We start from the raw sequence: 21,476 nt of genomic DNA on the forward strand, positions 1-21,476 counted from the left end.
ACGCAGACGCAAGACCCCCTTGCGTGTCCCTTGCGTACCTCCTAGCGTGTTTGCGTGTGCAAGCAACTCAAGCCTCCAGCAGCGCACAAGGCTGCGATTGGTCCGTTAACTACATCCTTCACGGAGTCTCACATTTCCGTTTTCATAGCCCGATACCGCCATTATTAAAACGAAAAATGTTTACGAGAGAACGGATCAGATTTAAGAACTTTTGTCGGAAGAAATGCGTACATATGACCACTTATACAAGCCGTCATTGGCGGGTTGTAGAAACGGGTTGGATTCACGAAGGGAGATCGCCGCAAACGCCGGTTTGCCGGTCGAGAGGTGCACAAAGTTGTGGAGGAAAATACGGGACAAACGTATCCGCGATGAAAAGCAACAGTGGCGATGCACGGGGCAATAAAGTCTATGATAAATAAACAAACAAATACATAAATAGACGTTACTTTCTAGGTCGTCGTCAACATATGTCATATGTATAATCATATACATATGTCATATGTGTCGTCTTGATTGCCTGCCAGCAGGGGGCAACGTGCTTAGTTACCGGGATGCAAATACATGTCCAGGTCAGGACGTCATGGGCCTCTGCGCGTGTACCTGCGCTGAAGCGCTCTTTGCACGAGCCACAGGAGCTGCACCCGTCCCCAATTGCTGCGTTCAAGGGCACCTAGTTATGTCGTATGTCAGCTAAGTGACCAATGAATACCGACAAAGTGGTTCTAGTAACAATGTGATGACGTACTTGAAGTTTAAGCAGACTATATTTCAAACTTGATTTTAATCAACGGCAAAATGCAAATCAATTTAAATAGCCTTTAACGATCTCAGATGTGCGGCCAACAGATGGAAACGTCTCATTTTTCCCGATAGCACGTGAATTGCGCCCCCCCCCCCCCCCCCACAACGCCCAACCTCTCCGGGCTCAAGCGGACGGGACGTGCAGGACGGAATGAGTTGAGCGGACGTCGCTGTTTAGCCCGACTTTTTCTACATCATGTCCGTATTAAATGACACGGACAACGTGGCAAACTCCAGTGCTCCTCAGCCGGCCCTCAACACGAGCTCCCCGGGGGCTCACCGGGCCGAGATCCTGGAGAATCCACTCCGGGTGAGTTTGATTCACTTCCACGCTGTTCGGTCGCGTAGCTTGTGTGGATGACCTACCAGTACTTGGTTATTTCATTGATTGCAGAATAGCTTAATGCATAACATAGACGAAAACACGCGTGTAATGTGAGATAAAAACGTATACTTTCAAGGACAACAAGAATATCACAAAAAGTACAGTGTTGTAGTGAATGTGACTGCATAATTCACCTTTGTTCCACAGTGTCACTCTAATCTTTTCCCACCAAATACCACTTAAAACAGCCAGTGTATTAAGCTAATTTCTGTGTCAGTGTGTTATTCCTTCGTTATCTTCATCTGTGATATAAAGCCAAGCTAAACCTGTTTCAACTGTCCAGATACTATCAGGACTGAAGAGATAAGAGGTAGGTGAGGATGCTCCCGGGCGACTAACTTTGAGGATCTCAGGAGGTCACAAACTAATGTGTAAGAGGAGATAAAGTTGGTCTGAAAATATTGTAAGTGCAAGTATAGCCTGCAGGACCAAAGCACTTTGGTTAATGAGCACTCAGTGTGAATCAGGTAGCCACGCCAGGCTGGGCTAAATCTGTTATGGCACCTGTCACGACTCTTTTCTAAAGTGATCGGGTCAAAGTCATTGTGTTGAAAGGTCTTTTTTTGCAAGTGGACTTGTAAGCTTAATTGAGCTCTGTGAATGTTAATATGTGCGTGTGTGTGGGGGTTTTGCTAACCCTAAGACTGACTCACAACAGGTGTCTTTTGTCCTTCCACTGCGCTGCTCCCATTCTCTTCACGCTCATCTTCCCCAATCGGTGGGTTTCCTGTGTGTGACATTAGCATCGGAGGGCAGAGGAGGCGTGAGTAATGACTAATGGCCCACGTGTGGGCTGGCAGAGAATGGATCTACTGTAAGAGTCCTGAGCCAGCTGGCTAATGGTCCCAGCTACCCACCATCCCAGAGAGAACACTGACAACCAGGGGACTGTCTGTCTGTCTGTCTGTCTACCCTGGTCTCGCCTCCCAGGGTGGGAACGCGTTAGTGCTGCGAGAGTGCATCAAGGTGGTCTGAGCTCCCCTCGGCAGTTGGCTCACGTGTTAATGGATGTGAACAGGAGTCATCTACGCGTCCCAAAGACATAACTGGCTCTTGTGATGGACTATTTCTCAAGCTCATTTGTTCATATGGAAGTGATTTGTGGCAAGGTTTAACAGGATTTTGAATAAGACATTTATAGGCAACTGAAATGTTACAATTCACTTTCTTGAAGCAAAACTACTCTGTGTGAAAGGGTTAATGTTGAAAAAAACATGTACAGCTCCGATACCCACATAGGAGTGCCCTCAGGGGGGCTGCCTGGTGCAAAGGGGGCTGCCTGGTGCCTCTTTGTCTCAGCAACAGACATGGTCTGTCTGTCCATCGCTCTGGTTCTTTTTCACAGCCACTAGCTCCATGTTCTGGTCTTGGATATTTAGTCCTTAGGGATTCTTAAGGTGACCACCTGATAATATATGTCTCATACACAAGATACATTGCCATTTTATTGGCATTTTGCCATATCCTTTGCCCTTTTTTAGAAGGTCCTTGAAATAACAAAATTGTGGGTTTGCTCCATCATCCCCAAGACATTATGTATTATGGGATGTACATTACAATATATATATATATATATATATATATATATATATATATATATATATATTGCATGTGTTCCCTAATGGTAGGTTGGGATTTGACCTTGCTTACAGCCTTTGTTTCAGCAGTCATAAAGTTGTTTGAGCTAAAGATGTTAGCAAGTAGTGACAACATGTTTGGCTTAAATTAGCTGTCAGACTTTTATTCATATTTTTATATAATCCAATGATAAACTGACAAAATAAAGTTCTCTGCTTCTACTGTGCCCATCATCTCTGTGTGGAAACTGACAGGCCTCATCCAGGGATCCGCCCATCGCAGGGACAGACAGATCCCCATTGTTAGTGGACACAACGGGCCATGCTGTCCATCTAGCTGTCTGTCTCTCTTTGACTCTGTGTTCTAGCGAGGACGAGGATCAATGCCGACCTTAGCTTTACATTAGCTTAAAGGCTCATTTCGTTGCTTCATCTTTAGTTTAGATTCAGGTAGGAGAGGTGTTCTGTTCTCATCCAGTGGTCATAATTTATTTTGCGCAAGTACTTGCTTATGGAAAATTGCTTGTCACAGGAGTGTGTAATATTTACAAACGCTCTTATGAAGATATATGTCCTTGTGAGGTTAGATGTAGGTAACAGGGTTCAGACCCTGAAGGGTTCTGAAGGGTTCAGAGATGTGCTAGTGCTGATGTTTTGATGATTTATACTGTTCAGTAGTTAGATACCCTTAGTAAAGTTCCACCAGATGAAGTGGATCCCCAAGGTCTTCCCATGCAGCCTCTGAACAATAGCACAAGAAAAGGTCCGCTCTATTAAACTTCATTGGTGAATCAGGAAAGCCTAAGGAGTACAGAGCAGTGCACTACTTTTGGTTTCCTTTAGTCACGTCAAGTGGGTAATGTTTGCTAAGTAAGTTACAACCCAAAGCCACTCCTAGTGTACCAGCCTCAGCTGCGTTTGTTTGCTCTTCCTGTGACAGGAACTCTCTCTCTCTCTCTGTTTATCTTCCTCTTGCTCTCCCTCTGTGGTATTGAGCTTCAGGCGCTCTCCGTTCCTCCAACACTGAGACAAAAACAGACAAGAAGAATAATATATTGTGCTAAGATGGAATTCACCTCCTTGCAAAGCTTAATGTAATGGCAGTAAATCCAGTTCCACAATTATATGAATATCTCCTCACAAAGACTGTATTTGTAACATGTGGACATATTTGTTGTGCACTTGTTACACTTAGACATCATACATGGCTCTGTTAGCAACCTGTCAATCCTAGTAGTCCTGCCTTAAAGTATACTCTGCTTTTCATTTGACTCTAAATGGACTATTATTTACTAAATTAACATTGTGCTGTATTAAAGAATACTTGAAACTAGAAATTGAGACCATAAACTCCTGTTTACTGAGGGAATAAATCAAGGGAGTCATCGATTCTATAGGACCAGGGAACCTGGTGGTCAGTAGAGAGAATTCATGTTTTAAGACACTTTTACATTGACTTCACTTGGCAGAACAGGGGGTTGCCGCCTGTCCTCACACTCCAAACGGCTACATATCCCGTGTGAAGTGTTTGCATCCAGCAGTGGGCTTCCACACACAACCCCTCAATATGCCCCCTGGACCCCTTCAATATAAACCTCGCATTGGACGCATTGCTCTTAATGTGCCGGTAATGATGGTTGTAGCTGGTTGTCATCTACGGTCCACTACAATTACCGAAGGGGGGCGTTTGTTTTTTGACAACGTTTTATCTCATAATTTCGACTTTCTATCCCCTTTCTTTAGTGCGGAAATGGGCTTCTATAGTTGTGTGAATGCATCACTCCAGCCATTCCAAAGACAGGGTTTGTAACCAATCAGATGTAGATACCTTGGTGACTGGCTCCGCCCCCCTTACTGTCAAAAAGTAAAACAGCGAGCGTGTAGAAAACACCTTCGAGCTCAACTCTCGAATTTTGACAGTGATTTGCCGCCATAGTAAACCCTGGATTGGTCGCCAGCCAATCGCAGGGCTAACGCAGAGACATACATTACCATTCACACTCACATTCACACACCTACGGGCAACTTAGAGTTCCCAATCAACCTGCTCCCCGGAGCATGTCTTTGGGCTGGGAGGAAGCCAGGGGAGAGAACCCACGCAGACAACATGCAGACTCCACACAGAAAGGCCACTGGGCGAAGTCGAACCCAGGACCTTCTTGCTGTGAGGCGACGGTGCTAACCACCACACCACCACGCCACCCACTGTAAACATAACACGACAAACTAACATGTTGAACATGGTTAACATTACCTGCTAAACAATTTTACAATAACCTTGTAATTTTCTTTAGGATGTAAGCATGCTACTTACTATCTACAGTATATAGCATTTGAGTTCCACATGGATGTACTCTTAGGCTTTCAAGGGAATCAATTAATTACTTTTGTATCGTTAATAATTGATAGGTAAATAAATATAATTTGTAGCCAGTTAAAGTCAGCAGCGCAGTTGTTGATCTCAGTGGGTCTCCAGTATATATTATTATAACACTGCTGTTCCACTTTGCCCTTGTGATAAAGCCCACTTGAGGACGAGACCTGCCTCTCTAAAAGAGAAGGTAATAAAACTGTGTTTGCTTTCCTGTAGTTTCTGAGGCTGACGGAGAGAGCAGAAGGCTCTTTTGCTCCCTCAGAGAATGTGCTTTGGTCTTTGCTTAATGCTGAATCAAAGAGCTCTATTCAGAGGGGAAGGAGCTCTAATGACAGCTCCTTCCCCTTAGGGTGCGACGACACGTTTCCTATTCTCTCATAATTTCCTCTGACAGAGCTCCAGAATAACTCTGGATCCTGTGTTTAGCTTTTGGATAATGTGACCCGACAAATTCAATCAGGAATCAGGAAAAATGTATTGCCAAAATATGTCAAACATACAAGGAATTTGTCTTTGCGGTTGGTGCGTGACAGTAGACAGTGTAACAATAGACAACAAGACAGCAGTGCACAAGTAATAAAATAAAGTAAAATGAAATGCTAATGCAATGGGTTATATGGGTTAGTATAAAACAAGAGAATAAAGTTAAAGTTAAGAATTTAAAATATTAAAAATGTAATTTGTGTCCACACGAATTACGAGTTGAATTCATTCAATCAAACGTTACAACAAATGTGCCTTTTCTAGTTGTATATGTAGTATTTACTTGTTCACACAATCTGGTTCTTCCTCCCTTTCATTTAGCAGCTTCTCCACCTCCTAGTCTTTTGTTTTAGTTCCCATCTCGCATCCTGCCCCTCCAGCCCTCTCTCTCATAATGCTCTTTCAAGAGATAAATACTTGGCTGCTGTTACTTCTTCTGCAGTGATTGAGTTTCTTTCTTTTTCCTCATTCATATTCCACCCCCACTGCATGCTTTCATTTCTTTGTAAACTTTGTCCACCCACAGCTACCTGTGTGTTTATGGCTTAGAATTAAATTTCCTCCTGGCAATCATTTTCTAAGCATATGAGGGAAATGTATCCTGACGTTTTCTTGAACACTTTGGAAGAAATAGATTCTGTTTCTCTTTTCGTCTCTTATGCACCAATTATCTACAAAAACGGTATCTTACCTTGTATCATGAGGTTTTTGGGCACCATGGCCAGTGTGTGATGTAGGTTGAAAACATTGTTTAATATGCAGGAATAGCAGAGAAACTAGTTTTCTGTAATGGTTACTGGTACCGATGCATGCTGGAACACAAAAGCACGACTCCGACACCGATGAAAGAGACAGGTAGCTTTACTCAAGTTCAGGCAGGTTCAAAACCGGAAGATCCGTCAGAAGGCAAACAAATCCAGAAGGGCAGGCGAGGAATCCGTAGACGAGGACAGGCAGGGTCGCAACCAGGATGGCAATAAGGCAGGCAATCAAATCGGAGTAGGAGCAGGCATGGAAGCAAAAGTATATTGGGCTAACTGGGAAAACACTGGAAAAAGTGGCAAATACACAAGACAATCTGGCAGGCAACAACCGAACGTGACAGGCTTAAATGGTGAGTGGCTGATGCAGGTGAGAAGGGCAAGGAGAGCCAGGTGAGGGTAATGAGCTGATAATGTGTGAAGATCTGAAATGACAGGAGAGTTAGAAAACATGCAGATGAGATGGCAACATACCAGGATGTGTCCAAATGTATGACAGTTTTTGTTTTTTTTAAAGCTTACTAAACAAAATGATTTGAATGAAGTAAATTCAACTTAGGAACCCCAAAAACAAAATGCCTTACAGCAAGCTTGATTTGTACCTTCTCAGCCGTGCCTATTGCCCAGAGCAGAATAGGGTGAGCCAAAAAATACACACGAATGAACAGCTGCTGCTGACATTTCAATCTGTCTACGGGCAGCTCTCCAAACCAATGTTCACACTAAATATTAAAGTATGTTATTTTCAGCAGACCACGTTACCCACCTACAGTCAGTCCCTGATAACAAGGCATCGAACTCAACAAGCTTTGTGTAATTTATTCATATTTATGGATAATTCATCAAATTAACTGGAACATTACTGAAATGAATAATTATGCACAAAAAAGTTGGTGAATTACGCGGTTACATAATAATTACATAACGTAGTAAAAGTGGAGTTAAATGCTCTGGGAGCCCTAAATCCCTAAATCCTTTTGAATTCTCCTTCGCATCTTTCATTGAAACTTCACTTCAGTAGGGTGTCACTCCACTGCCCAGTAAATCGCCCATTCTCTGCTTCTCCACCCTGCCTACTGCAGCAAGTGTGAAAATTCTCTGGAAAGTAAATGGCTCAATATAAAATATGGACATGTCATCCTTGTAGACAGCTGTGTTGGGTTGTGTCCCCTCCAAGGCCCAGTCCATATTTTTTAGGCATGCTAGTGTCTTTCGTCGGAAATATCTGGTTTTCACTTTGCCGCAGTTCTATTCCCCAAAATGTATTTTTGTGTCCAAACGTGTGCGTTAACCTGCATCCATGCATCTTTGTGAGGCATCGCATATCGGTGGGGGAATGCAGAGGATGGCCGATTGTTTGTGTTTGTGCGGCAAACATACAAGCGCAAGTGCCTTGGAGCAGAGCACCAGTGTCTCTGTGATTGTCGCGGAAATGACAGAGGTGTCAGACTTGCACAAAATATTGTGGGGTGTTTGTTGTGTGACGAGTAGTAATCTTGTGCCTTTTAACTGTTTGTTCCCCACAGACCTATCTCCTGGGAATCATAATATCCATATGTGGCAATATCCTCATCAGCATTTCACTTAACATACAGGTAGGAAGGCCCTTGACACCTGTTAAGACTCATTTCTCGAGTCTCTGAGCACAGCTAGACTTCCTCCCAAATAGTTGTCCAAATAGCTAATTGTTATGTAAAAGTAAAAGTAAAGGGTAAACAGTTGAAATAGTCTATGTCTAAACAGATGTTTGGCACATGCTAAACCTCCTTTTAATGCAGGGGCAGAAACTGGTGTGTTTGTGGCAGCCGCCAGGAGGGTCTGTAAGACAGACCAAAAGCTTCCACTTGATAAGGGCTGGAATAGGCTCAAAACCATTGTTTAATAGCATTAGCATCCTAGCTCATTGATTTGCTTAATTAGTGTCATTTGTGAGATGAAATGCTAATCAGCAGGTGGTGTAATGATGTGACAGTCTCTGTAATACTGGATCAAGATGTAATATATATGGCTGTGAAAGCTGTGGTTATTTGGGTGCTGTATGTTGTCTCAAGCAGCTCTCCAGTTATCAGCTGTGCTACTTCTGACTGATGCCTGTGGCTCCCTCTCTTCCCGGCAGAAATATGCCCACGTCCGTCAGTCTCAGCGAGACTCTAAGCCGTACTACACGTCCGCGGTGTGGTGGTGCGGCGTGGCTCTCATGGGGATCGGGGAGCTGGGAAACTTTGCCGCCTACGGCTTCGCCCCAGCATCGCTCATAGCCCCCCTGGGCAGTGTGTCTGTCATAGGTGAGTGCCACCTCTTCCCCCCTCATAATGATACAGGAAATGTTGCTTCCCCTGGGAACAACTGGAGGCAATACTATGCTAAAATGGACCGGTTGTATATGGGGGGAGCAAACTCTGTACTATGAATAGAGAAAGGGAGTTGTAGTATAGAACAGATACTATGCCGTTCCAAAAGTCTGGGAAATAGTTTTTTTTTCACTTGCTCAATAATAAAAAAATAGGCAATGTTTTGGCAAGTTCTTTGTTTTAAATATTGGGCATTTCTTGGTATATAATTAAGGTACAAATCTGTACAGTGCCTTGTAAATAAAAACTGAGAACTGCAATAAGAATGTTCTGTATTTATAGTTGTGCTATTTCCATCCTCGCAGCCATACATCTGGGCTGGCGAGGCAGATACTGTGCGCCTCAGAAACCTTTTTTACCACTAGTGGGTTGATCTACAGCCTTACACAGCAGATCAGTGTGTAGTTGCATGTTCATTTCTGTTCTAATTTCCTACATCAAGATGATTTCCACCCTTCAACTGTCGTGGGTGATTGAGGATGCCAAATTACTTTTGACGTTATAAATCCAACAAACCTGCTCCAGATATGATTTTTCAATTTTCTATAGCCCACAGTATGAACTTAAGCTGTCATGAGCTGAGCCCAAATCATTAGCCAATCAAAACAAAGGCCAGCCCGGTTGCTGCAGCGGCTCCATGCGAACACACAGCTCGCTCCTTGCATCAATCACTGGAGGAGGAGGTGGCGGCACTGAGTCATGGATATAAACGACAGCTATTACCCCAACGCTTTAAAACCATCCGTTTTTCCCACGGTCACGTCCCACCAAGCAGATGAATGGTGTTAAATATAAAGGTCTCCTGCGCCTCGTTTTCCGTAGATCTGTGACCTATTGGTGCTGTCCTTAAAGCCACGGGTGTTAGAGATTCCTGCACTCATTTACGTTTTACTATCATTATGGTCCCTAGGAAAACCAGCAATTGTTCAACACGAGGGTAGCTTGAGAGCAGCTGGAATGTGTCTTGGAGAATTAATGAAGGGAGTCGGAAAAGGAGAGGACGATGTCTGCTGCTGAGACAGTCTGTCCCCCTCAGTCTTAACAAGTGGAGACCGTCTCACATGTTGTACAAAAATGAGCAGACACACACAGAATGGGTTCCTAACTGGTTTTCTACAGCTTCTGCGGGAGGCCTTGTGTATGTAAACAAGAGGGAGGCTAGTGTCTGGGTTGTGTAAAAAGAGGGGAAAGGATTTTGGAGGATGGTGAGATGATGATGAGGAAGATCTGGGAAGACATTTCATCTAATGAGACGACCGAGGAAGAGGAGGACGGTTGTCGGACGGGGGGGGGGGATGATGCTGCTGTCATCCGTCTCTCCCAACATGTCACATCAGCACGCCGACACTCCACAACGAGTGAGTTCCACTGCCTCCTCCACGGAGGCCACTTCTCTCTGTTGGGAATGACAGCTGGTTGGACGGACCAAAGCCTCGGCCTCTGCGTCACGTAACAAGTCATCAGAAAGAGGAGGAAGAGAAATGGTTTTATTAATCAAAATAAATATTTGTCTTTTAGCGGGAAATGTAAACCTGTGACAAGGAAAATATCTAAAACTAACACTTCTCCAGGTTTAGATCTTAAAACACTTACTTACCAACTAACAGGATTAATGGGTTGAAATAACTACTAAAGTGGCATCACTTAAATATGGAAGTCATGTGACATATAAATCAACGCTGAGGACTCGTATCACACACGGCAGACCATTGGGTGCTCTTTCTTTGACCGTTTTCTTTGTTTCTGGTTAATTATAACAAGAATTATGTGTTTTACCACAAGGAGGGTCAATTACGACATATCTGAGAGAGCACAAGCACACACACACAGACACTGGAGCAATGACAGAAGTGTGGACCCCAGCGGTTATCACATTCTCATTTTATCAAGCCGTGTGAATCTCACTTCTTACAGAGTTGCTATGGTTACTGGTTGGATCCAGTTGGGCCCAGAGGCAAAGAAGGGGTCCTTAATGTATGTGTGAACATGCTCGTAGTATGAGATATTTCTTTCTAAATGTCCCCATTGACAGTAATGTCCCAGAGGGATTGTGCACATCCAGTGTTTCCCATACATAGACTAATTTGTCATCTCACACACACACACACACACAGTCCCTCCCCTCCGTGCACACGGCGTCCGTCTCCCGTGTCTTTTTAGCAAGCCCCGCAAAATCCTCTGACAGAAGTTGCGCATGTAGGCTGTAACAACAAGTAGTATGAAGTTTGTATAGGCGTGAATCCCTGTTTTGTATTTACTCCAATAAAGTTCTGTGTTACAAATTAATATTGAAGCAATTATTCCAGTTCAGCCGTTAGCCCCCACACATTGACGTTGGATCTCTGGGAAACACTGACATCCATGTCTCAAACACACTTGTCCTGTTGAAGAGGAAAATGTTTCTATATTCCAAAATATATCCAGCACCCTTTTCTATGGAATTGTTTAGGGATATAGCTATAGAATATATCCAGGTACGTAATGATTTCCAGTTGGACAGAGGAGGGAGAGGGAAAGCTAGAAGATGGCACACAGTTTCATTCTGTCCACTGCCAACTTGTCTCAGGGCTTGTTTTTTCTGTCTCAGGCAGTGAGTGCCTTTGTGTAGTCACTGATCCGTGCACGCCTGTCCCCGCCACAGTAAAACCATGTATACAGACCCCGGCCCTCCAGAACAAGATTGATCTGGGCAAGGTGACCCTGGTTGCTCTCCAGCGTTGCTATTTTTGACATGTATGATATTGACTAATAGCTTTACGGGAAGTGTGGCGAGGAATAGCCGCCCGTCGCGATTTGATGCTTATGAATTCATAACGAGTTCCATTTATCTGAGCACGCTGACACATTTGATCACGCTGATCAACATGGACATGTCGAGCATTGTGTACATATGAATTTATATAAATACACGTTCAAACACACTTGTGTGTGTCTGAGGGCTCTGTGTGTATGTGTTACTGCATGTGATTTGTTTGTACATACAATGTACATTATATATGAGTATACATTGTAAAATATCATTACTTTATATCATGTGATATTGTTAGGGATTTAAGCCAGAAGTTCACCCCTAGTGGTGGAATTATAGTATGTGTAATAATGTTTAGTGTTAGAACTGTAGTTTGTGATGTTAGATATTAGTTATTACATTAACATGTTAGATGAAGTGAATGCAATTTGAATCAAACACAATGTATAGTCATTTAAATCATATAAACTCTGTACATATTAGCATTCTGTCACAATGTGATGTTAAAACCTGGGGGTGGAGGCTAATTGCCGTCCTTTATGGATTTCTCCCAATTTTATCCCCAAAGAGGAGTTTTTAGGAGTTTTTTCTCCTGTCAGGTAGTAAATGAACAACTTAATGTAAGGCAGCCGACTGAGGCAAACGTCTTGAGTATTGGACCACATGAACTATTTAGATCTTATGATGAAGTGTGATGAACGGTGATCATTAATGATGTGTTGTAATTAAGGTGTACTAGTTAAAAGATGAAGACAAACTATGCATGCTTTGTTATATTCACTCATTGAGGCATAAAGCCAACTGTATCTACATTGAATGCATTGGAATGTGAGGGACAGATAGGACAGTGAGGTTTCAGGTTACAGCTACAGCTTCACACCTTGATGTGAAGGGGACAGTCCATGAGGGGACACTTTGAAGGAGAAGCCAATGACATTCAAATGCACCAAAGAAGACACACCTCAAGAGTTTTCAAAGAACCAAAGCGGGGAAAGGACTCTTAGAATTTCCCTGCAGCCGCTTTGATAAGTCGCTTTAGACTTGCTCAGAGAATTCTCTATCTCTATTCTCTTTCGCAAAATATTTTACTGTTCGCTTTGTATTTCACTTTGTAATTGTATTCCTTATATTGTTGTTTAGTTATTAAATACTTTTTGATTTTTGAATTTAAGCAAGCTGACTCTTTTGATTCTTCGTTTCCGGCCGGGACGAGAACAAAGGAGTGAGGCCTCCCTCGAGAGCTTTCCGAAACCCTAACAATATCAAGTATAGAGCCAGTGTGTTTGCAACGCTCGGGGTTCAATTGCTATTTTTTTTATCAAGTCAATCGTCAGTAAAGAATCCAGAAATGAATCCAGTTTTTTATTCATGGTTAAACTAACAGGCGTATATTTTTCTCTTTCCAGCCAGCGCTGTCATATCTGTGATTTTCCTCAAGGAGACGGTGCGTGTCTCTGACGTTGTTGGTAAGCAGATGCTCCGGTGTGGATCGCTGAGGACGTACTTGGAAGTGACATCTTAGAGACGAGACATATCGGAGTGACTTATCTCAGTGTGAAATCCATTGGGAGAGGAAACGGAAACATGCTGTCAAAACGTCTGCTTCTGCCAGTTGGGGAATAAAGTCATGTATTCAACAGACATTCTGTCATATTGTTTAATGAGAAGCTGCTGTTTGTCATAACAAACTGTGGAGTGCTGCTCAATGCTGGATTAAAAGTGTCCATCAGCACCTCAAAACGATCAGCAGCATCTGGGTTGTAGTCCTGTGGTTGACATATATCGTAAACATTTAACTGTATGAATTATGCCCAAAGATGTAACAGATTAATGATTTGTATTACCGGTATATAGCATAATATAAAATAATGTATGACAAATAATAACATGTGACATATCAAATTAATTGACAGCAATATCATCAATTGATGAATAATCTTTAAATGTTCTGTATAATAATAATAACCATATCCAAGAACTTTCATTCATATATAATTTTCACCATGTATGATTGGCCTCATTACTGAGCAGCTACATGATACACTTTGTTTAAAAAAATATTCACAACAGGAAGCATTTCAGATGTTTTAGTGGCTGTTTTAAAATCCTCTTCATTTAGTTTTTAGAATTTACTGTAGTAGTTAATTGAGACTGAGACTAAAACCATTTGACGACAATCTCCCTCTCCTCCACAGGTGGAAGCCTAGCAATAACGGGCACCTACGTCCTGGTGACCTTTGCCCCCCACACCATCACACACATCACAGCCCATCTGATCCAGTACTACATCGTCAGCTGGTACTTCGTGCTTTACCTTGTATGTAACCCTTACAGAGTCCAGTGTGTATGGTCCTGGGGAGTCAGTTTAGTAATTCACGCTGTTGTCCACTCAACATTTAAGCTAAATACTGCCCTCTCCTCATGGTTCTGAAAGGGAATTACCACAAACCTATTTGCTATCCTACTTCAAATGTTCCCTGTATGCACGGACGGCACAGACTTTGCTATTACCAAAGAGATTGCTTTGATGCAGAATGAAGCAGAGTGCTTTTTTCTCTCAACCTGCTCAGCGCAAAAATGTTAACGTCCCCTAGATGGTTTTTAAAAGGAAAATTTCTGTAGCAGAAGGTCAAATCCAGCTGCTTTTCCATTAACAAAAGAAAACCAAAGCCCCGGCATGAACGGCACCATTTCTATCAGTGTGTCATGAATACACATCAGACTTTCAGAGGGAAGACCTGTGGCTGCGCGGGAGGAACCGTGGGCTGGCCATTAGTCAGGAGAGGGAAATATCCAATGCTGTCTTCTGGCTAGTCCCAGGGGTCGTGCTATTGTCAAACGCTTTCATGTGTGACACTATAAAACAACCTCATTCACATCGTGTGCTGGCCTAAATTCTCCACGCACCTTTCCATGGAGAGGAGTGAAATAAGCCCACTGATTAACATATTTACTTTAAAGTAAATATTTATTTTAAAGTTCTCCTTGACATTTTTTTCCTTCATCCGCATTCTACCTTTACCTCAATTATTCTCCATCCAATAGAGCAGAATGCTAAACACCAGGCAACTCATTTCATTTCTCTGAATCTACAATGTTTCAATTATAGTTTGACACTCAATGCAGCACTTTGTTACACAGACAAGACAGTAAAAGTAACTCAAATTTCATGTTATTAATGATTTGTACATCCACTCTCAACAGTCCCTAGAGGTGCTTTTATTTTGCATCCTGCTCTACGTGTACAAGAAGAGGAATGTGAAGCACATCGTCGTGGTGATGCTGCTGGTGGCCCTGCTCGGTATGAACACATCAAAGCTGTCTGATTGAGGCCAGAGGTTCTGAATAAAGCTGTTTTTAGGCAGTTTGCTGTTGTTGCCTGGCTACCGAAACATGGACTCGCGCTCTGCCCATCGCTTCAGTCGAGAGCTGAGCAGAGCGTGATAAAAAAAACAACTAAAACTGCTCTACAAATCAGCATGAGCCTGTTGTGGCTCAATCCTGAAGTGATCTGTTGCTTGTCTATTGCTGCAGCCTCTCTGACAGTCATCTCAGTCAAAGCCGTGTCAGGAATGATCACAGAGACAATAAAAGGCCAGCTGCAGTTCATCTACCCCATCTTCTACGTCATGCTCGTCATCATGATTGCCTCCTGCGCCTTCCAGATCAAGTTAGTCAAGGTTTTTCTTCTTTGTCTAATCTCATGTCGTGGGTTTAAAATGGACTTCCCGGGTACCGAACAAAGAGGGAAATGAGACTTTGGGTATGATGATAGAGGAATAGGCCGCTACATGTTGGGATTATGTTCACTGCAGTTCTACAATCTCCTCTCTCTCGGCAGATTTCTCAATCAGGCAATGAAAATGTTTGACGCCACCGAGGTGGTTCCTATCAACTTTGTGTTTTTCACTGCCAGTGCCATTGTAGCAGGTATGTCACCTTTAAAGGCATCCCTCTTTGCAGGGATTGCACCTCACTCACTGCCTTCTGTTATCCTATAAAAAGACCATTACAACGACATGTTTCTTTAAATCCATTGTCCCGGTGCCACAAATTAATAATCAACCATTTTTATCAGTCATAACTACTCAGGTAAAACCAATTAAGTGGCAGAATTCAATATTTTTGACTGTGCAGTAGTAGTATGAGAGGAGCTCCTCAGCTTCGATTCTATGCAGATCCCCGACCGGGGATCAGTCACCATCACCACGGCAACCTTTTATTGCTGCTAGACACACACAAGTTACACACACACACAGACTTTTTTTCTACTCATTTACTCTTTCAACAAAGAAAAGCTTTACTATGTTCCATATATTTTTGGTATTTTTCTTAATTTTAAAAAGAGCAATAGGGCTGTCACAGTTTGAGACATGCATGATTAGGTTGAATGGTGACTCTAAATTGCCGTAGGTGTGTGGATGTGAGTGTGTCTGTCTCTGTGTCAGCCCTCCGATCGAATGCCGACCAATCCAGGGTGTACCCCGTCTCTCGCCTGCGGGATTGACTGTAGGCCCCCTGCATATATAATCACTAGCTAACAGAGTGACTTGTCCAACTGAAACAACTGCTGCTCTGAAACTGCTTGTGTTGTTTTAGGTTTGTATTCAGCTCATGAACTTAAGATGCCATGTTTTTGAAGCCTGAATGGAACAAGGTCACAAGGCTATTATTGTTTACCCTGCGACAGCGTGTGAATATAGCAGCTGTGAAAAGGACACACCTCTTCCTACCTGCCTATGGAGCTAGACCTGCCTATGGAGTTTCAATATAAAAAGCCACAATGGGAAAACTCTGAATGGAGCTGTGTTTTTTCATTTTTCAAAATAAAAGATCAGGATGAGGCTTGTTTTCCACCCTACTGCTTTGTGTCCAACAATCACCTGCAGTTTAAAAAGATTATTCCATCCCAAAACTTAATTCAACATCCACAATTAAAAGTATAGTTTTAGTTATAGTTTTTTATTTTATTTCCATGAAAGTTCAGTGAAATTAGGAAGTTATTCTTAACGGAGATGACGATTTTTGTAGTTGGTATTAACCAACAGGCTGAGTACCACAAACAGCAAAGGGAAGGGAAAGAGTATTACAAGGCATTTTTGTGTTTTGGTTAATTGGCGTCAGAAAAGGAAAAAAAAGATTCCAACTTTTTCTGATGTGTTTTAAGACTCACTGTAATATATTGAAATCAATTCATGCCACAACTCACTGTAAAGATGGTGATTCACTCGTATGTGTGAACCACTAGCGAGTACTAGCGAAAGCCCCAAAGTATTTATAGCGTGTGTTCTGCCAGGTCTCCATCTGGTCGTAATAGTGTTCTTTGCTAGTGGGAAAGACACACCCTATAAACAATTTATTATTATTGAACTGGACCTGTCATCAGTAAATCCAATACCTTCTTTGTTAATCTTCAAGTAGATCAACTGCTAGTGACGTGACAACCAAACGTGCCGTTTTTGCTCTGATGGCCTATAATGTACATCCATCACAGAGGGGAAGCCACAAGGCGTGTGGGGATTTGAGCTATATTACTCTGCCCACCCACACATAACCAGCAGTTGACTGCACTAAACAACAAGGTGCTGATGTATTGGATCTGGCATAAGACCTTAGGCTGGCGCATGCTTCTGCGTCTGCGTCATTGCGTCGACGCACTCGTTTCAATTCATGGTTCTGCGTGTGTTGCAGAGCAATTCACCGCCAGAACAGGCGGAGTAACGTGTTTTGTTGAAGACGACCTAGAGAGTCACGTCTATTTATTTATTTGTTTATTTATTTATCATAGACTTTATTGTCCTGTGCATCGCCACTGCTGCTTTTCATCGCGGACAAAAGTGGCATTATGAAATAAAAGTACCATGAAATAATTAAATGTATTTAATATTTATGTATTTATTGCCTCATTTATTTATTTCATGATGTATTTCAAATGCATATTTCATGTATTTACGTATTTATTCATTTATTTAATTTTGACTAAAACGGCATTCCATATTATCCCAGTGTAGTGCTTGATCGGAATAAACTGCACTACGTTACCTAGTGAAATGTATTTTAATGGACTTTCTCCCTTTTGCAGGGATAGTGTTTTACCAGGAATTTGAAGGCTTGGCGTTACTAAACATTTTTATGTTTCTTTTTGGGTAAGTATTCCAAAAGCAAACCAGTATCTGCAGCTCATTAAACTAGCATTTACAGTCGCTCCATTAAACTCTTTTGCAGCTGTCTGCTGTCTTTTCTGGGAGTTTTCCTGATAGCCAGAAACAGGCCAAAAATAAAGCAACAGGATCCAGATTTTATCGCATTGGATAAGATTCCAAGTAAGTTTTTGAATCAGCTGTGTTCCTGTTACTATATATTGGTCAGCGGTGACTGCTCTCAATCTGCTGGCAGTAACCATGGATTTTTCCGAAGGCTAATGTCTGCAACCCGGCCATCACGATCCCTCTAATGAGCTCTGCTGTCCGTGTTCACAGGCAGAAGCCACACAGACAAAGTGCAGCCGGAGGCCAACACTCAGACATACGGATCGCTGGCAGCCAAACTCATGTGCAACAGCGCCAGCCGGACCCGCCACAACTCCTAAGAGCGGCTCCATTGGGACTGGGCCTTTGGGGGGGGGGATCTGTATGTGTGCAATAATAGCTTTATTTATTAATTCCCAGTTGGCGACCACATTATATTTTTGAAAATCAAATCTAAATATTTCTTTAAATATTCCATACGTGTCTAGAGTTAAAAAGGTATAGGCAGCATTGTTACGAGATGAAGTCAATTTGAAAAAAAGTTCAAGGCGGTCACTCTGATGTCTGTCTTCCAATATAACATGCGTGTTAAGTTAATCAATTAGTTAGTTTTCAGTTTTCAATAAACAAAGACACAATCTGATGTTCCAATGGTCTGTAAACTTCCTGGAGTTCAGCAAAACAAGTAAACTACTTCCCTCTAGTGGTGGTGGGGGCTCAGAGACCATTACACAGCTCGGTACATGTGTGCTGTTGATCTGGAGAAGGGACACACTGGAAACCGATCGGTTTAAGCTCCCAACACTCATCCAACAGGTTTGACTCATCTCTCAAACCAGATAATCTCCTCAAACACCAATGCAATCCCTACACTGCTACCAAGCTAGTGATGCAAAGCATAGGACAAGATCAGATTATGGCAGCGTCGGAAATACACGAGGGCAAAGGCCAAAATTGCCCCCAAGAAATATAATTTTGCCCCCGTTATCACGAGGAGAGGGGCAAAAAATGCCCCCATAATTTCCTCCAACAGTAATTACAATTTAGTTAACTTTGTCAAAAACATCGTAGCCGTAATGACCTGGGGTGTATTCCAGAAAGCTTGTTATGTGAAAACTCAGAGTAAGTTAACCCTGAAATGAGGAAAACTGAGTTATCCGTTCCAGATAGAGAGGTAACTGAAACTCTGAGTCAATCACCATGGTAACAGACTATGTGAACATAACCTGCTCGCTGGCAGGTTTACTATAAGAAACCCAGAGTTTCTACCCGTCTCCTCCCACATGAAGAAAGCTGGTAGACATGGATTGCCCATTCCTACCAAATGCAATTGACATCGAAGCCGTCGTGATTCGAAATGCTTTACGTCGCGAGAGAGTCTTCCGACCCAGATTAGACGTTTTATCATTTCCAGAGGAATTTCTGTTAGAACGCTACCGCTTTACTGGTAACTAGGAAACATATGGACAACATTTAATTCCTACAGTTCCACATACAGATTTAACATGGTATTGACCGAAAATCTCATTGTTTCAAGCTGTGCTGTGGGTTGGTGATGCCCAACCATGTTCTGTTCAACGACAAGAATGTGCTAGTTATCCATTAACTATGCTCATCACTTTAGTCTACATGTCAAACTCCAAATTCCACTCAAGAATGTGAATGGGCAGAGCACTGCCAGTAGATAATATTAAGACACACTTCAGTAGGCCCCTTCGGATCTCTCCCTGTGGCAGCAGACAGTTTCCTCATCATCATCCTCCTCCTCCTGTGATGCAGGAAAAGATACTGTTACTGTATACTTTTAACTACCATCTGAGGCAAGATCTGAGTATCTGCAGGGTTTACAACTGTGCAGATGACACCATCCACAACTGTTGGGTGGGTGGATATATATTAATTAAAAAGTAGGCTATATATATACACACACACTACCGTTCAAAAGTTTAGGGTCACTTAGAAATGTCCTTTTTTTCAATGAAGATAACATTAAACTAATCAGAAATACACTCTATACATTGTTAATGTGGTAAATGACTATTCTAGGTGGAATCATCTGGTTTTTAATGAAATATCTACATTGTATTGGTGTATAGAGGCCCATTTCCAGCAACTATCACTTGAGTCTTTTAATGGCACATTGTGTTTGCTAATTGTCTACATTTCCACAGATTACCTCAACAAATGAACAGCTAGAATGCCAACGGTCTGTAATGCTATAATTGCTGCAAATGGAGCATTCTTTGACGAAAGCATAGTTTGAAGAACAAAATTAATATTTCAAATAAGAATTATTTCTAATGTTGTCAATGTCTTGACTATATTTTCTATTCATTTTTCCAACTCATTTGATAAATAAAAGTGTTTTCACGGAAAACACAAAATTGTCTCGGTGACAGGTTCGGAAGAGCTTCCCCCAGGGTTACCTTCAGCCACCGGGCGACCACTGTTTTGTCTGAGGGCCGGCTCCTCCGCCTCTGTCAGAGGTGGTGGAGGTGGCTCTCCACCTGTTTTTCGGGCCTCTGCCTTCTTTCCGTTGTCTGAGCAGAACTCAATGTTTCTTTGTTTTTTAATTAGTATTTTAATGTGTTGGTGTAGGCTACAGCGGCACATTTTAAATGACTTCGATAGGTATGAAATAAAAATGTGTCTGTAAGTGTAAGTGTTGCTCTTTTGTTTTCTGTTGTCATGGTGACTCGTGGGGCTCCATTGATGATGGCTTTTTATAATCGTCATGCACGCGCTTAACTCAAGGTGAACATGCTCCGAGTTGATTGAACTAACGCAGATCAGCTGTTCTGGAACCGGATACTCAGAGCTTCTCATCTCAGAGTAAGTCAACTCGGAGTTCAGGGATAGACTCAGAGTTTGTTGAACCTCCTTTCTGGAATACCCCCCTGATTAAGTTGCCTTTGAATGTTTTGATTCTCGCCTTGAAGGATTTTTTTTAAAGGAGCGCTTCTTGCACTTGTTCTTGTGCAGGAGAGCGATTCCAGCCTCCGTCACAGTTTTCTGGTTCAAAAGGAAAGAAAGATTAAGAAAAAAAACATTGAAAGATGGAAGACACATTAGCTTGAGGTGGAGGAAAACAAGAGAAAACATTAAGAAATACGCATCCTTTCGTCACCAGACGATTATTTTGAAATGATTTAGCTAACGTTGGCTAGCTCTGATTGGCTATTTAACTGACAGCTACGAAGACTTGCTAGCTAGCTAACGTTAGAGTGCAGTCAATGAGAGATGTTTCCACTCTCTTCTCATAAGTTACTGCCATCTTGTGGTTAACAGCCAATACTCTATTTGGGTAAAATACAATTAGTTTAGACTGCAGTTGCACTGCAAATGTTTTGAACAGGAGTAACCAGCTCAATAACAGACAACTGTGGAAGCTGTGAATCTGATGCAAAGACAGCGTTCTGCAGAATGGTCAAGCAGTTTGACATTGCTGAACATATTGCTAAACATGAGAAACTACAAAGAAATAATAAAATTGAATGAGTCTGATCTATGTTTTGGTTTAAAAAAAATCTAAGAAAACACTTTGAATCTGTAGACTGCCTAATAGGCTTATTCCTGCCATTTGATGAAAAATGCAAAAAATGTCCAGTCACTGGGGGCAAAAAGTGCCCCCTAAATATGTAAATTCCCTACCCTGGATTATATATGTGTATAGTCAGTATAGCTATGAACAGAATGTTAGAGTACCAGTTCAGTGCAACTTAATGTGTGCAGTCACACTTGTGT

General features: G+C 42.2%; 1 protein-coding gene across 2 annotated transcripts; it reads left to right on the forward strand.

Annotated features, from left to right (window-relative positions):
* The first annotated feature begins 900 nt into the window (after positions 1-900).
* On the forward strand, positions 901-20,394 carry nipal2 (NIPA like domain containing 2). 2 transcript variants are annotated; one of them, XM_040165579.2, is made up of 11 exons: positions 901-1,114; positions 7,911-7,979; positions 8,501-8,669; positions 12,891-12,950; positions 13,680-13,801; positions 14,689-14,785; positions 15,019-15,154; positions 15,326-15,414; positions 17,567-17,630; positions 17,710-17,807; positions 17,964-20,394. In XM_040165579.2, the coding sequence occupies exons 1-11, from the start codon at positions 1,001-1,003 to the stop codon at positions 18,071-18,073; spliced, it is 1,128 nt and encodes a 375-aa protein (XP_040021513.1). In that variant the 5' UTR covers positions 901-1,000; the 3' UTR covers positions 18,074-20,394. The 2 variants fall into 2 exon arrangements, with proteins under 2 accessions (XP_040021513.1, XP_040021514.1); XM_040165580.2 differs by lacking the exon at positions 901-1,114 and adding an exon at positions 6,559-6,737.
* The last annotated feature ends 1,082 nt before the right edge of the window (positions 20,395-21,476 follow it).

Source organism: Gasterosteus aculeatus, chromosome 20 (genome assembly GCF_964276395.1).
Source record: "Gasterosteus aculeatus chromosome 20, fGasAcu3.hap1.1, whole genome shotgun sequence".
NCBI classification, from domain to species: domain Eukaryota; kingdom Metazoa; phylum Chordata; class Actinopteri; order Perciformes; family Gasterosteidae; genus Gasterosteus; species Gasterosteus aculeatus.

Bases quoted from the DNA above. Each gene is read 5' to 3' on its own strand.
- nipal2 (XM_040165579.2), top strand. From the start codon at position 1,001: ATGTCCGTATTAAATGACACGGACAACGTGGCAAACTCCAGTGCTCCT. The intron at 1,115-7,910 runs GTGAGTTTGATT...TGTTCCCCACAG, and splicing joins TCCTGGAGAATCCACTCCGG to ACCTATCTCCTGGGAATCAT. The intron at 15,155-15,325 runs GTTAGTCAAGGT...CTCTCTCGGCAG, and splicing joins TCCTGCGCCTTCCAGATCAA to ATTTCTCAATCAGGCAATGA.